The sequence below is a fragment of the Sarcophilus harrisii genome, chromosome 1 (assembly GCF_902635505.1).
Source record: "Sarcophilus harrisii chromosome 1, mSarHar1.11, whole genome shotgun sequence".
NCBI lineage: Eukaryota > Metazoa > Chordata > Mammalia > Dasyuromorphia > Dasyuridae > Sarcophilus > Sarcophilus harrisii.
Genome location: NC_045426.1, coordinates 74,831,846 through 74,849,260, shown reverse-complemented (window position 1 = coordinate 74,849,260; position 17,415 = coordinate 74,831,846). Strand labels below are relative to the sequence as shown.

Genomic DNA, 17,415 nt, shown 5'->3' with positions numbered 1-17,415 from the left:
TCAGTTTTTTGAAGGGTGGTTATAAAGAAATTTAAGTTATAGACTATAGATTAAGAACACCTAGGATACAACAGAAAAAAAATGAGGTATGGAATTTATAGGTACTATCATCTATGTAATTTCATTCACAGTGCCCTCTTTTGCCAATCCGAGACCAGGAAAAACTGGCTATCCCACTTCCAATTCTCTCAAAGTAACTGGGTAGAACAATTCTCCACAGGAAATAATATAGTATGCTCACATGAAAAAGATGTAAATGTTGTTAATATGAGGATATCCAATTCAATTACATTTAATTCAACATATTTACTGAACTAGGGCCTTGGAATTACAAAGACAAATACAAAGTCCCTGCTTGCAAAGAGTTTATAATCTATTACTGGGAATAAACAATGTAAAAATTTTATTGATGAAAATGTTCTAAATTTCTGAGCAAGTCAAAGGTTACTTTTAATTTTATATTTATAGTAATGCCTTTTATATCAAAGGATCATAGGATTTAGAAAGCTAATGACTTCATACAATCCCAATAACCTCAAAGAAAAATGACCATTATTATCAGAGTCTACTACCAAGGATCTAAAGACTTATATGATTTTGCAAATGACAAAGCTATGTATTGCTTTCCACAGACAGAAGTTGATTTGAAGTTGTAAGCTAGAGTCTTGTCCTTTCACTCCACCTCTTCTTGGTCACTAGCTGGTGTTTCTAGAGAAGAACAATGAAGACTGTAGTATAATCCATTAACTCTCAACAGAAGTTCATCCAACAAATTTTCAAATTCATCCAGATAGAAATTCTAAAGGGAAAAGAAGAATAGTAAATGTATCAAAAGATATGAGTGCTTTTCTTCTTCTTTCACAGGGCTATCATAACCTTTGTAGCTTTGGAAGTGAATTGATAAGCCTCTGAGTACCTTTCAAACTTTGTTTGATGGTTGTATGGTTTTTTAAAACAGATTATTACAACCTAATTCTTTAGGGTTAGGATGTGGCTAAGTACCTTCCTTTAATTGCTAAAAAAGAAAAAAAAAAGTGGAGATGAATTTTTTTGTTGGGTCATTCACATTTGAGCCAAAACTATTACTATATAAATAACACCAACGCAATCTGTATTCTAAGAACTCAGTAACTTACACTGTTCTCCACAGTCCTTTCCAATGCTACCACTGATCTTTTTATTCCCAGAAAGCAGAGCACCTTCTCCCAAGTACCATCAGCGACATCTTTGAATCTCACCAGATGTTGACTTCGAAAAGATCGTTTTGCATTTTGCATAAAAGAAATAAGGACTCCTCTCAACTGGAAAAGACAAAACATCACTGCAGGATAAAATTAATCAAAGCAGACTCTAAGGACAATGTTAAATAAAAATGCATTTCTAACCAGAAGCTTCCATAATTAAATCTGGATTTCAATGAACATGTCTTGGTAGAGATGGTCAGATTTGGAATCCGCAAGACCTCCCTTTCAGATATACCACTTGTGTGACCATATTCTCTGATTATAATTTACAGAGAAATTACTAATAGAGGGAATTTATATACCAGGATTTCCCTATACTGATATAATCACAGATCCTGGCTAAAAATTAAACAAACAGAGCACAGAGGAGATTACAATGGGTTTTTTTGCTTGTTTGTTTTCTCTTTCTTTAATAAGCCTACAGATTGATGGAGAACTTGATAGAATTTCCTGTATCTGAAATGCAAATTTCCCTACAAGTTAGTTTAAAAAAATAACTGTACAAAGCAAATAAGTTTTTAAAAATAGACTACATTTCAATGTGAATGGGAATTCACTGTAGCATGCTCAATTTTTTGGTTACATTGGACCTGTGATATTTCATTTTAAGGCAAAAGAAAATGTCTAAGTTTTCAAAGCATCTTTTTTTCTTCTTTAATTTGTGCTTTATAAATTCTATTTATGGTTGCCATCAATATTTATCATAGGATAATAATTAGAACCTGAAAACTGGAAGGTAGATACTGTCTCCCACAACTTTCTTGTTTTAGAAACAATTAATTGAGACCAAGAGAAATCACATAGTTTCTTCAAAGTTAAACAAGTACTTGGCAACAGGTTTGGGACTGGAACCCTGTTCCTTTAAGAATTACCATGAAATTATCTGGTATTACCATCATATAGAAAAATGTATCTGTATTAACTGAACCAGACCTCTAGTGCTACTGGTAAGGCAGAGGTACACTATGTAATATGATAATAAGCCACAAATGAAATTCCATTGCAATACAAGCTTCTATATGACAAGACGTCTAACTCTTAGCCAGGAGCCCAATCACTTCAAATAACAGTCTACATAACAAAATTGTAGTACATAAAGAGAACACGGCACTGATGGGAAATCATTGTAAGGGAATTTGACCTGCACAGTATAGAAATACACAATGGGAACCAACAAGTATTTCACATGATGTTAGCCCCTAAATATTAATTTAAACCTTTTTCTTAATAGTCAAGTCTAAGCTATGTATTACATTACAGTACTTACTATTCCAGACCACAATATGATCACTGCCATGAAAAGGGTTCCATAATAATAAACTATGGTATACTGATTAGACTTGCAAAGACTAAAGAATGTTCCCTTCTCATTGGTTCCCAGAAAATACAGCAACAGCATTTGGAAGGAGTCTCCAAAGCTTCTAAATGAAAAGGCATGAGTTGAGAACAGAATTCGCCCAAGGTATGAGTAGGCTGCTGTAAACAGGACGCCAGCCAGCTGCAAGAAAATAAAAAATCCTTAGCAGAAAACAGATTTTACAAAAAATTACGCTCTGCTAGCAACAGAATATGTTTAGATACATTAATATTTTTTTAAACTATGGTGGGTTTTGGGGGAGAAAAAAGTAAATGTTATAGAAGGAAAATTCCTTGAGAGGAAACTAAGACCCTTAAGGGATATTCATGTTGATCACTTTAAAGTTTAATTTAATTCCACATTAGGTTTAGTAGTTATGATGGCTGGAACAGAGAGATTTTTTAGACTGGAGTTTAAGAGGCCAGATCAAAGGCTCAGTATATTTGCTTATTCAACCCACTCTAGCAAGCATTTAAACCAACAAGTATTTTCTGAATGCCTTCAGGGTGGATGGACCATATCTTAGGCAAGCATCTCAGGGAACATTTCTTGAAGTACTTACTAAACTGAGCATAGCACTTGGCCTCTGAATATGAGATAACTTCCAAATGACTTAGAAGTCTGATCTCAGACTTCTATAATTCTATACACTATAGAATTCTATAATTCTACACTCTGTCTTATGGGATATTCTTCATTTACCTCTTAAATTTTTTCTGTCTGTAACTACTTTTTTCTTATTAAAAAATAAGAAAAAAAATTCTTATAAAAATAATAAATTCTTATTTAAAAAAACCAGTGATTTTTCTATTTATATGCACATATATAATTATATTAATATTCATGTAAAATTATATATTTTATATTATTTCCCTAAAAATTATACATGATATATACATTCACACAGAGGTAACATGGTATAATGAATAGAAAATTAGCATCAAAATCAGAAAAATTTTAGTTCAAGTCTCATCTCTGATACATATTGATTGTGAATGTAAAGTCAAGTTTAACTTTCAATACCTCCTCAGAAACCTACTAAAATTATAAATTTCTGAGCAAATGTTGATCTGCTCTGACAGAGAAGGCTTCTTATGGGGAATTTCTTGCATCAATTAAGTCAGAGATCTGGGGTGGGGAAATAATGATAATAACAATAATAACTAGCTTTTACATAGTGCTTTAAGGTTTACAAAGTCCTTTACAAAAATTCTGTCTTTTCAACAACTCTGGGAAGTAGATGCTATTATTGTTATCTCCATTTCACAGATGAACAAATGGGTTAAGTGATAGGCCAGGTTTTACACACCTAGGAACTATCTCAAGCCATATTTGAATTTAGGTCTTTCTGATTTCAGATCCGGCACTTTATCCAATGTGTCATCTATCTATCTATCATCTCTCTCTCTCCCTGCCCCCTCTCTCTATTTCTCTCTGTTTCTATCTCTGTTTGTCTCTGTCTCTCTCTGTCTCTGTCCTTGTGTTCCTCTGTCTCTCTGTCTCTTTCTGTCTCTGTCACTCTTCTCTGTCTTTGTATCCCTCTGTCTCTCTCTGTTTCTGTCTCTTTCTGTCTCTGTCACTCTTCTCTGTCTTTGTATCCCTCTGTCTCTCTCTGTTTCTGCCTCTCTCCGTCTCTGTCACTGTCTCTGTCTCTCTGAACTGTCCTCTGTTCTGTCCCTCTGACTGTCACTCTGTTTCTGTCTGTCTCTGTCACTGTCTCTCTGTCTCTTGCTCTCTCCCTCTGTCTCTGTCTTTCTCTATGTCTGTGTCTTTTTCTATTTCTTTCTCTCTCCTCCCTCCTTTCTCTGTCTCTCTCTTTTTTTTCTCTCTCTCCTCTCTTTCTATCTCTTTTTCTGTGTTTCTTTTTCTTTCTCCCCATCTCCTTCTCTATTTCTATCTCCCTCTCTTTCTTTCCCTCCCTCTCCTCTCTCTGTCTCTGTGTCTGTCTTTGTCTCTGTCTGTCTGTCTCTCTTTCTCTCTCCCCATCTCCCTCTCTCTCCCTCCTTCTCTCTCTGCCTCTGTCTCCCCCTATTTCTCTCTCTCCCTCTCCTTTCTCTCTTTCTGTCTCTCTCTCTCTCTCTCTCTCTCTCTCTCTCCCTCTTTCCTTTCCCCTCTCTCCCTCTTCCTTCTTCCCTGTCCTTTCCTCCTTCCCCCCCCCTCTCGTTTTACTAAGTCCTTGCCCAATACGTCATTACAGTTTGGTGATAACCTTAGTCTATGGTACCAAATTCTAATGGATCCTGCTAAGCTGGAGGGGCTTTGATTATAGTCCTGGTGAGAAGTCACATGAATGTTAATAAAGGAGAATCTCATCACCAAGTTGATAGTATGCACATTCCATGAGATCAGGGGCTATTTAATTTTCTGACTTTTGTATCCCCACCAATTAGCACCACTTCTGGTATATGGCAGGTACTTAATAAATGCTGACTGATTGGTTGGTAGCAAAGTAATTTTGTTTACAACTAAAGTCAGAGAAGGGTTATGTGTCCTGTATCAGTGGAGGAAGAAAACGCAGTGATGAAATTACAAATTCTTGAAGTATATGTATTTATCTATCTATAGATACCTTATGACAGAGCATGAAAGTAAAAACTGGTGTTCTGTTGATGGTGGTAGAGAAATGTTTACCCAGACAGTCATGTTAGTGCAATTGACTGCAAGTAGAGTGATAGAATCTAAGGAGTATTAAGTAGAAATCCCCTCATTGTATGTATGAAATAACACACAGCAGTAAAATGTGCTTGCACATTATCCACAACGACTTGTGTACAAGAAATATTATTAAAGACAATACCCCAAATGGGCGTGGAACAAAAAGGAAGTGGGAAATCATGGAGAAAGAATAAGAGATGATATTTGCACAGCCCAAGTTTTGTATCCTTCTTATCTTATCCTATCATATCTTGCATTCCTAAGATATCAAAAGAGTTAGATGAAAGCCTCTAGTGCATTGGGTAGATGATCTATGGAGATTCTGTGGAAGAACTAGCACAAGAATCATATAAGATGAGAAAGCAATTTGCACCAATGGATGCTGTCATTCTAGAGTTTTTCCCCTCTATATTTTCCCTGTCTCTAATATGGGGATAAAATAATGTCTTTTTCCTAGGTTTGTTGTAAGACTCAAATGAGATAATAATTGTAAAGTGCTTAGCACAGTGCCTGGCCCATAGTATGTTCTATATAAATGTTAGCTATTGTTATTATAAAATTATATTTGGGTAGAGATCAGAGATAATCTAATCAGTTTTCTTTAAGGAAAGATAATAGGAGTTAAAAGTCAGAGAGGGAGAGACAATATGCCTATGTTCTCTAGGTCAGTTTAGTTAGAAAGGACATAAAGTCAATTAATAAGAAAAGGATTTTTAATTAATGTAAACAACTGCAATAATGTTAACAGTGAAATCAATATTGGATAGATATGTAATAATTCTGATAGAATAAGAAACCCATTGTATTATATCAGAAATTCAGCCCAAATGTTTAGATTAAATAAATAAACATATCATGTTATAGTTATGCTTATTAGCCATATTTTTGCTCTATAATTGGTTATTGTTATTATTGTAATACTATAATTAATTACTTCTGTGTGATAACTTGTTTTTTGTTTATAGACTACAAGGAACCTGAGCCCTGATTTGTATCATCTTGGGTTCAGTTTCTTTGTACTTGAGGTTGCCAGATCATAAGGCCTTTATCACAAAATAACCAGCACCATCTTGTATATGGTAGCAACAGAGCTGAGGCTTGAGGCAAAGCTCATCATTGGGCTTTGCATAATCTAACTAGATATAACCTTAAGCCTTTCAAACACTATAAATAAAATGAAGGCATTTTTACATCATATCGCTGCAGGCTAAAATAAAATAAAATTTTGTTATTGCAATAGTAATTGGACGAATATGAGATTTCAGTGGTATTATTGATTTAGATCACAGCTCCTTTATGACTTCTCATTTTATGTGATTCTTATTTCTTTTGTTCCTCACAAACTTTCAACAGAGGATATGATCCACTATGTTGAATTTTCTCAATATTATTTTCTTAATATCATATAGCATTAATACTGTCCATATGTTATTTCTCTTTCTTACTATGGGACTGTTTGACTTCACAGAGACTCCCAAGGATCTCTTTTACAGTATTCTAAACTTAAAAGGAACCTTTCATTCAATGATACCTCCAGCACTTCATCCACTTAGCTGTTCTCACAACACTAGGGGAGTGGAATCTTTTTAACTTTCCACTGACAGCTGTGAAATCATAAGGTCTGGATGCTCAAAGGGTTGACCTAAAACTGAACTGTGCAGAATGACAGGCCAGAGTTGAAAATGACTGTTCCAGGAGACCATGAGCTTATTTTCACTTGCTACAAATAATTTTTAAAAGCACTTTAAACTATAGGCATGCTAATAGTATCAAGCCTTACTAAGAAGGAAACTTGCTCAAGAAAAATCTTTTTTACCATTGGCCAAATAATGTTGGAGCAGGATAGTCGCATCATGGTCAAACTAGGAGCAATTGCTTTGTAAATGCCAAGGAGACGAAGACATTTTATTAACAAGAGGAATAAAAGGATTCCTTGAAGACATCGGTTCCTCTGAAAGAAAAGAGTACAGCATCTTATGGTATCTTGTCAATGTAATGCTAGTGAACAGATAAATATATTTGCATTGTACTGCTTTTTTAAAAGAGGAGCTCAGAGGCTGTGTGCAACATGGAACCAGTTTTAATTGGATCTGACTAATGCATCCTTTAAATACCCACAGATAAAATGACGTTTAGACATTAACTGGAAAGAATCAATTAGAAACAAAAGCATTTCCCAAACCTATAAATTGGTCCTTTTAAACTCTACATGACAAAAAGTATCATGTGTATGTGTGTGTGTGTGTGTGTGTGTGTGTGTGTGTGTGTGTGTGTTAGTCAATAGCTAGATAGATGCTGTGGAATAATTCTGATAGAACAAGAAACCCAATGTATTATACTACTATATACATATGTATGTGCGTGTATACATTGTATTATATTAGTGTAAGTATGTGCATTGTATTATATAATTATATGTATATATGTATGGATGTATGTGAACAATTTCTTAATCAGTTATATCCAGATAGGGTCCCTACATATGACTGCCATATGAATCTGTGTCTCTTTAAGATCTTTCAATGTGATATTAGTATGTTACCTCATCCATCACTTTATAGGATGTACAGCAACCATATAACTCTTTTGGTTAATTGCCAATTATAGATTACAGAGTCATATAACTATAAGGAACATTGCCTTAAACTTGATTTACTACTATCAATTCTATCCCCAACCTTCCCCCATCATATATCAAGTTCCATCACTAGAAAATCATCCTTGTGAATTTAGAGCTTCTTAGTCTTCTAGAATTCTTAATATTAAAAAAGATGCCCAGATCCCTGGGCACCCTAGTGTTACCCTGGAAAAGGTAACACTAAGGTTAATCAACTATTAGATTAGCTGAGAGGGAAGTTCTTGTTAATAAACACAATATAGGTACCTGGAGTGGTTTGGGTTAACAGACTAAAAAGAAACAGAGAAGAGCTGAGAAAATAAGATAAACTCTGTATACTGCAAAATTTTATCTAGAGTCAGAATAGCCAGTAAAGATATAATAGATCTGAGTGGCCTGAAAGAATAGAATTATTCAATTTCAGAATGGGAAATTTCTTTTAGGGATCATTTAGTTTAATCTCCCATACAATGCCAGAATTCCTTCAACTGTATTTCTAAAAGGAAATCTGGCATTTCCAGTTCCAGGGAATTCCCTATGTCATAAAGCAGATGATTTCATTGTAGGGTTGTTTCAATTATCAAAAAAGTATTTTTGTTTTCTGAACAAAAAAGACCTGGATTCAAATCACATCTCTAACACTAGTTGTGTGAACAAAAACAAGTAACTTAATTTTTCTGTGTGTCAAGCAGCTCTTCAGGATTATTGTTTTTAGATGGTTTGTAATTTCATTAGGAGAAAAAGTTCACAGAATGAAAACCATCTCTAATAATAAAATAGGTCCTTGAGGTACTGTCATATTGATAGAAGATAAGAGCTTTATACCTTTTAATCCTCTTATTCACTATCTTGACTGGACATCCCAAGTGTATATCTTTTTTCTGAGTCTTTTCAATCCCTTTCATTATATGCACATAAATACATATATGGAATTGTTTCTACATAATATATTACCATACACACAATATATACCCTTCATTTCCATGTTCTAATGAAGAGTTTTATTCTTTCAAATGTTTGACAATACCTTTTAATACTCTTCAAACTGCTACCAGATGAATCATCATACATAAATCTTCTTGAGTCCTTTTTCATGAAACCTTTTAATGTGTTCCTATTATCTAATCAAGTCCAAATTTCTTAGCCTGTTATTCAAAGCCCTCCATTATCCAATATTTCCAATGTAACATCTCTATATAGAAAGCTACTCTTCAGTATTTTAAAAAAATATTTCTCTCATTAATGTACTCTAGCTTCTTGCCAAACTCAATTACCTACAGTATAACTATACAAATTTTACATTTTCCCACCTCTGTGATTTTGCTCATGCTTTTTCCTCTCTGTCCCTCTGATCTACTCCATTCTCACCTATATTAACCCAAGGAAATTCTGTCTTTTAAGATCCAACTAAAATGTCATTTCTATGAAGTCTTCTCTGATAGTAAAACATCTTTTCTTTCCTCAATTGTACATAGAATAGAATTTCATCTGTGTATGAAGTAGAACATAAGTCCATGTTTCTCTTATGCACCTATCATTTTCTATTTTATCCTTAAACACTTTAAGACATTATTGAACTGATATTGGTTCTTCATTTGGTATCACAGATTGTAATCATCTATGTCTTTTCATCTGTTAAGACTTTAGCTCATAATCTTTCCATAAATCCTTCCATAGAGCCTAAAGTGCTGGGAAAATCCTTATAGATCCTAGCCCCTTATGTGGGTCTCATAACTGAATGTGGGGGTTATGAAATTATGATGTATTATTAGGAAATGTTCAAACTCTATATCTGTATACCCAGAGTCACATAAAAATTTCTTGGGTCGAAAGGGGCTGTGAATGGAAAAATTTTAAGAAGGCTTGCAATAGATCTCTTGGCAGTCAATTAAGAAAACAATTAGGAAAAAAAAGTAGGGAAAATTCCTAGATATAGGGATTTGGGCGGGACATTGACCCCAGTAGAACTGGGGATTTGAAGTAGTTTGGGCATTTTAGAGATTTTTGGGTCCTTTTCAGGATCATTTACCTACATTTCTGAACATATTAGTGTTCAGATCTATCTTATGTATTAAAAGATAATAAAGTTGGGAAAGTCAGGGAAAATCTTAGAAAAAGAAGAAGTCAAAAGTACTCTTCAGGTCAGGTTTACTAGGCATATAGTATTTGGCACAATGTAAAGAAAATTTTGGAAATAACATTTTATAATGGCAAGTAAATTTTATGTCTGGCACTGGTAAATAACTCTGATGTGTTAAAAATTCCCCATAGGTTCAATCCTTTTTTAGTAATATGTGTTATAATACATGTTTGGTTTTTTTCAGTGTCTTAAAACAATAACTTATATTTTAATTACATATTATTTTATACCTGATGCCAGGATAGAAGAAGATTGAAGTCCACAAATTCTTGGAAAAATCCCTTATGAAATTGATCAATCACATCCACCACAAGGATAAAATGAAAAATGGAGTGTGCAAAATAAGAAAGACTCATTCCAATTAGGCACATCTAAAAAATTAAACAGAAAAAAATATGCTAATTTTTCCATTTGAATAAATTCATTTCTACTCACCAGCTTATATAGCTCTCTGTCCATATAATTTATTATATTTTAGCATTACAATATTATAATGGGAGAGAGAAAAAATATCCAACAATCTCAAAAGATGGTAGAAGTTGCTACAAAATATACTTTTCATTAAATCTATTGTTCCATATTAAAATTGTACTATAGTGACAAAGAACTTTTACATATTACAGAAAATAGCAGAAAAGAAACTATACTTGCTAGGTGTATGATCCCGAGGAAGTCATTCATCTCTTAATGCCCCTGTTTTGTCATCTCTAAAATAAGGATCATAAAACCTATCTCTCCTGGGGTTTTGGAAGGATAAAATGAGATACTATTTATAAAGCACTTTGTAAACCTTGACTATATTGAAGCCAGTTGTTATTGTTGTTACCTCTAGCCAATTCCATGAGTCTTGCCAGTAGCTGAGGATCCCTTTCTGAATCATAGTGAACATTTGAAAGCAGAGGTGAATGAGACTAAATAACAGGAAAACCAACTATTTAAAAAAACAAAAGAAACAGAATATTTTTTTAAGAATTACAAGCTGATTGAATTTTTTTTTTTTTTTTTTGGTTCATTCATCCACTACCTATGTTCTCACTATAGCACAATGCAATTCCTTGTTTATTTGAGAGTTCTGCACTTATACTTCTTAGTTACTAATAAGAAGCAACATGGTGCAGGGAATACAGAGCAGGCCAAAATGTAAGCTCATGTAAGCTTTGACCATATGCAGAGAAGCATGGCTTCCAGGAGTCATTAGGTAATTAATAAATAAATAGCCCAGCTGGTCTTTGCATCTGAGTTATTGTGTTCTGGGCAATAGTTTTAGGTAGAACTTTGATAAAATGGAGAATGTGTAGAGGGGAAATATCCATTGAAATGGAGAGGAGTCTCCTGAACATGGTAAATTAGAATAAGCTGAAAAAACTGGGGATGTTTGGCTTAGAAAGGAAAAGACTTAGGGGGAGCATGACAGCCATCTTCTAGTACTTGAAAGGCTGTCATGGGTAAGAGGAATTGGATTGTTCTATTCAAACCAAGAGAGTACTAAGGGGAACAAGTGGTAGAAGTGGTAAAGAAGGAATTTAAGGTTTAATACAGGGCCCACTTCCTTATAATGAAAACTAACCAGAAGAGGAATGGGTAAGATCAGTACATAGCTACTTCTCTCTCATTTGAATCCTTCAAACAAAAACTAGTTGCTCGCTTGTCTTGAGGTGGGCATTCTAATCAATTCTTAACTGGAATAGGGATCAAATCTGAAATTCTGGAATTCTGTGACATAAAATTCAAATACCTGTTTTATATTCTAAACCTTCCAAAATACGGCAACAGCTTATTTATTCCCTCTTTATTCTCTATTACTCCATTCCATTTAATCTATGTTATCATCAGAACTGAAGACAGGGATTTGCTGGAGTCAGCTGGAGTGGGCTTTTGAGATCTGATCGTTAAATTTTCAGAAATCTGCAAATTCAACTCAGGGCTTTGTTTATTTATTTATTTATTTGTTTGTTTGTTTATTGACTGTCTAGATTAAAAAAAGTGATGGAAAAAATGTTAGAATGCAGATTAAACAACCAAAAAAACCCTCATATCATATATATCATATATAGTATATCATATATAGAGTTTTTTTTGGTTGTTATTTTTGAGAAGTGGTTGTTAAACATTTACTAACACACCTCTGGGAATAACTGCTGCCCTGTAAATGTACAGAGTACTTGTTTAACTTCTGACATTTGACCCACACTATTCTGCACCAGGAATGACTTCTCTTTTACCACTTATCTTACTTAAATCTTATCTATTCTATAATGTGGAACTCAACTGCTATCTTCTCCATGAAATACTAGTGTTCTTCCTACTTAGTCACCTTCAGAACTCATAGAACATTTCATTTGGTAACTTTCTAATGCACTTATATAATATTGTGTGCTAGAATTATTTGTGTTATTTCATCCCGATATTAGAATTTAAGCTCCATAAAGGCAGAGGGTATATATATATATATATATATATATATATAAGGGTATATATATATATATATATATATATATATATATATCCTATGTCTCAGTCATCTTATAAACTCTTGTGGGTTAAATTATCATCTAAATGTAAATGACTTCCAGAGAGTGTATTTGTATGTGCGTGAGTGTGGGTGTATTTATTTTGGGATATCCTGTACTTACTTAATTGTGAACATGTTGGATCCCCTTTGTAAAAGTCAAGCTCCTTGAGATCAGGGATTGTTTCATTTTTGTTTTGGTTTCTCCAGCACCCAAAAGTACATAGTAGACATTTCATAAATGTGTATTTATCTAGAATTTGCACCTTTGTCAGCAGCTGAAACAGTGTCTTGCAATGATAGGCTTGCAGTAAATGTTTATTATATGAATAGATCTGTTGTTGGATATCTATTCAAAGAATACATTCTTTTCTTTATGTTATTGATGTGGTCTCTACTGGCAAATATATATATTTATAGAATTATTTATGCCAATTCAGTTTTTTTTAAAAAGATTTTTATTAAGCTCCTACTATATGCAGAGAACACTATGCCAGATACTGTGAGAAGTACAAATTTATAATAGTAATTCTCAAACTTTTTGGTCTTAGGACCATATGCTATTTAAAAATAATTGGAGCAATCCATAAAAGCTTTAGTTTATGTGAGTTATATCTATCAACACATACCATATTGGAAATTTAAAAGTCTTAGTATTATTATGAAAATAGTTTTGATGTCATGGATCCCATGAAAGGATCTCTGGGAACTCCCAAACCACAATTTGACAACCACTGGTTTGGAGTATAGTCTTTGCACTTATTGATTTTGCTATTTCTCTTCTATATTTACATAAAAAAACCCTAAAAACCACTCAGCATCTCTTAGATTTCTGTAAGTTATTAACTCAAAGTAACTGTTCAATCACGGATATTGTGGAAGCAGTTACCCAAGTATATATATATATATATATATATATATATATATATATATATATATACTATCCCTTGCTGTCATTTAGTGTCAAATGTACTTTTGTGCTATGAGTCTGCAATATGATGATATGAACACATATGCATACTAACAGATGATACTTCATTTGTACTATTTTAATAAAGAGGTGTTGAAAAATACAGCTATATCCAAGCCATCTGAGGCTATATTTCATAGTCTCATCTCTCCACACCCTTGAAAAAAATTATAGGATCTGAAATCTCATGAACTACCACTTTCTTTGAGCTCTGCTAAGAGAAATGTTTTTTTTTTTTTAACCACTGATATATTGATATATTTTTCTTTTTGTATTTGTGTTCAAACTTTACAATGCATTTTTTTTTCTCAAAAGATGAACAGGGAAGGTTTAAAACTGCTGAAAGTCTAATTACAGAGCAAGCACACCTGAAAACCAGGAAAAAGTGCTAAAGAACAGAAACACAGAACACTCCACACTAGTATTTTCATTATTTCAATGAAGCCATCAATTATGTAGTATTTAACAAGGGAGAATATGACCTGGGGAGGAGTTATGCTATTCCTTGCTAGTGATAATTCTAATGATAACATATTTACTTTATTATATTTTCTAATGGTTTGGGGTTAGGAAAGCAATCAAAGATTGGTGGCCAGAACTGAATCAAAAGACTGAGAGCACATATCTTTGTAATGAATTGAGGATCTTACTGAGGTATCTGAGGATTAGAGAAATATCCTGGAAGTGAAACAGAGAAACAGGTGACATTCAACTCACCTCAGAAAACATGATGCAGTAACTCATAGCAGATTGGGTATGATAGATGCTAAATGACTCCACAACGGATGATGTAATGAAGTCACCAATGGGTGACACTTCTGCCAACAAGGACACACTGGTGAAAAGATTGGTAGGAGGGTTGTAGAGGGCAAAATGCATAGAGATCTTCCTGGTTCTTTTATCTATCCACCCACTATTCCTTAGGTTAATCAGAACTGAGTAAGCTCTGTCCCTATAAAGTAAAAGAAATGAAAAGAAAAGCATATTAAATGAAAAATGAAACATTTAAGTTTTTTTTTATCCCAACAAATTTTTTGAATCTCATAATAACATGAAATAAATAGATATAATACTGAAAATGACTAAATCCGGTTTTCTTAAAGAGGGGAAAAGCCTTGGCCACAAAACTAAACAGATAAAATTCCAAAATTCTTTTCTTTCCAATGCCTCCCGTAGCCACTAATTACTGGGACTCTACTAAAGGACCTATTGTTTGTTCTGTTTCCTGGTCTCCTTCTTTTAAGTATCTGAGGCTGGATGGTATGAAGTATAAGATGAAGGCAAACTCCCAAGTAATTGGTCATTAATAATGCCCCTTGCAATGCTTGCCTGCTATTTTACAAGTTAATAAAAGTACCTTTCCTTTTTCCCAAATATGACAGCCTGAGAATAATATTATTGTTAACAAGAATAGCATATCTATGTATATGTATGTGTGTATCATATATCAAGGTTCTCAAAGTAGATCACATATTATCTCATTTGAATCTGGATCTCTATGAAGTTAATCTTATTAAGTCAATCCTATTTGTATTAATAAAGTCATCAACATAGGACAGGTTTAGATTGTATCAAATACCTTCATTGAGGCTCTTGTATTTAAGATTTTTAGACAGCTAATAGAAATATTTAAGATCAAAAATCGTTCTTCAGTTGACAATCGATCCAATGATATTAACAAAGATTTTCAAAAGAATAGCAAATTATCAACAACCATATGAACCATTTCTCCAAATCACTAATAATAAGAAAAATGCAAATCAAAATAATTCTGCATTTTTACTTCCAATCCAGCAAACTGATAAAGAGGACAAAAGATAGGATTAGTCAGTGCTGGAAGAGTTATAAAAAGATAGGCACACAAATAGACTGCTGATGGATTTATGAATTAGTCTCAGCATTCTGGAAACCAATTTGAAAATGTGCTAAGAAAGTAAACTCTATATGCCTTTTGACCCAGAGTTCCCACTGTTTCCCACAAATCCTTAGGGGATTAATAATTAGAACAAAGGCTCCGAACACAATAAAATAGTGAAAGGAGTAGGGTTTTTTTTTTTTTTTTTTTTTTTTTTTTTAGTAGCAAAGAAATGGAAACTAAGTAGGCGATCATCAGTTGGAAAATGACTTAACAAGTTAAAACAAATTAATGCAATGGAATATCATGTCCTGTAAGGAATACAATATAAACAGAAAAGTATGGGAAGATTTATATGGCCCAATACAAAAATGGAATAAGCAGATCAATTACTACAGCAATGGAAAGGGAAAGAAAAACAATAAAATAATTAAAACCGAATGCTACAAAATCATAAGGAATAAGCTTGGTGATAAAAATGAAATATCAGAAGGCAGAAGATCTCTTCATCTTTGATAAGGAGTATGAGCATACATCATTGCATATAATATCAGACTGTCAATATGTTTAATTTTTGCTAAAGTGCTTCCCCAGTCCTTTAAAAAAAATTTTTGTCTATAAGGTATAATTCTGTGAGAGGGAAAAGAAAAATATATTGAAATGTAAGTGATCTCAAGAAAAATATAAAAATATTTTTAAAAGAATATTTTCAAACCGTTTCCAGCAATGCCTTACCTTATTATTCTTATAGATACTTAATAATCATAATGATGGTGATTATAATAACAATTTTATAGTACAATAGATAGAGTGCTGGGCCTGGAGTTACAAAGACCTGAGTTTAAATTAACCTCAGACACCAACTGTGTGACTGAGCAAATTGTTTAACTTCTACTTGCCTCAATGTCCTTAATTGTAAAATGGAGATAATACTAGTACTTATTTCCCTGGTTAGGGGAGAATTTCTCAAATGAGATCATATATGCTAAAAGCTTAACACTGTGCCTGGTACATAGTAAGTGCTATATAAATGTTTTGTTTTTTTTTTCCTTCCTATTCTTTACATGTAAAATATCTCCTTTGAGCTTCATAATACTGTAAGGTAAGTACCATGTGATTATTATTATTATCTTCATTTTAAAAATGGGAAAAGAGACTTAGAATCCAACTTATTTGTACATATAATCACATAACTTAAAAGTACTAGAGGTAATTTCAATCCCAAGTCTTCCTAATAAATATAGTAATATATCCCCTTTAAGCCACTGTCTCCAAAAATAGGGGTATCTCTATAGATTAGGACTATACACAAGAACCCATAAAATTCTGACATTCTTTCCCTTAACCCAGAAGAGGTGACCTTGTCCTGCCCAGGTTCACGACAGATAATTTGCCATCTTCATTTTCTACTTGATCACAATGGAGGCATCTTTTGGTCTGGGTCACTTTCAGTTTTTCTGAGTCTGACTGAAGAATATTTTTATTATCTTGATTCCCCGGCTGATGTACAAAAGAAGAAGCTTCAACAGGAATTGTAAGTTGTCCGATGAACTTGAAAAGAAAGAAATCAGTAAGAAGGGGAAAATCAATCCATTTTTTTAAGAACCAAAATTTTATTTTGTAGCTTGAAAATACTGTTGACATAAGGTATATAAAATGCTATGAAATAGCATATCCTATTTTTCTCTACACATATACCATAGTTCTCAAAGATCTACCTATATTTGTGTACTATATATATATGATATATAAACATACATGTATACACTATCTTTATCTATATCTATGCCTGTGACTATGTCAATACCATCTATCTCTTTGTCTATATCTCTAATTCTGTCTCTGACTCTTTTTATATACACTATGCCTAATCAATAAATCATGTATGTCTTTTTCTATGTCTATGTTTATGATCTTTGCCTATGCTTTGTTAAGGGGAAAATATTCTGCCATTGCAATGACAATAGCCCTTGGAGTTCTCTCCAAGAATTCTACAAAGTAATTACCCAAAAGCTGCACACCTGACTCTATAATAAGGAGCACATTAATTGGGACCAACCTCAGACTG

The 17,415-nt window shown here is 33.3% G+C and overlaps 1 protein-coding gene across 1 annotated transcript in view; it reads right to left on the bottom strand.

The window, feature by feature from the left end:
• Positions 1-480: 480 nt before the first annotated feature.
• Positions 481-17,415, bottom strand: part of PKD1L1 (polycystin 1 like 1, transient receptor potential channel interacting) — a 155,130-nt gene continuing 138,195 nt past the window's right edge. The window contains 8 exon segments of the mRNA XM_031965559.1: positions 481-799; positions 1,137-1,301; positions 2,512-2,742; positions 7,073-7,207; positions 10,244-10,384; positions 10,840-10,944; positions 14,210-14,444; positions 16,708-16,898. Of these exon segments, the coding sequence (XP_031821419.1) occupies positions 569-799; positions 1,137-1,301; positions 2,512-2,742; positions 7,073-7,207; positions 10,244-10,384; positions 10,840-10,944; positions 14,210-14,444; positions 16,708-16,898 (1,434 nt within the window). The 3' untranslated portion in view covers positions 481-568.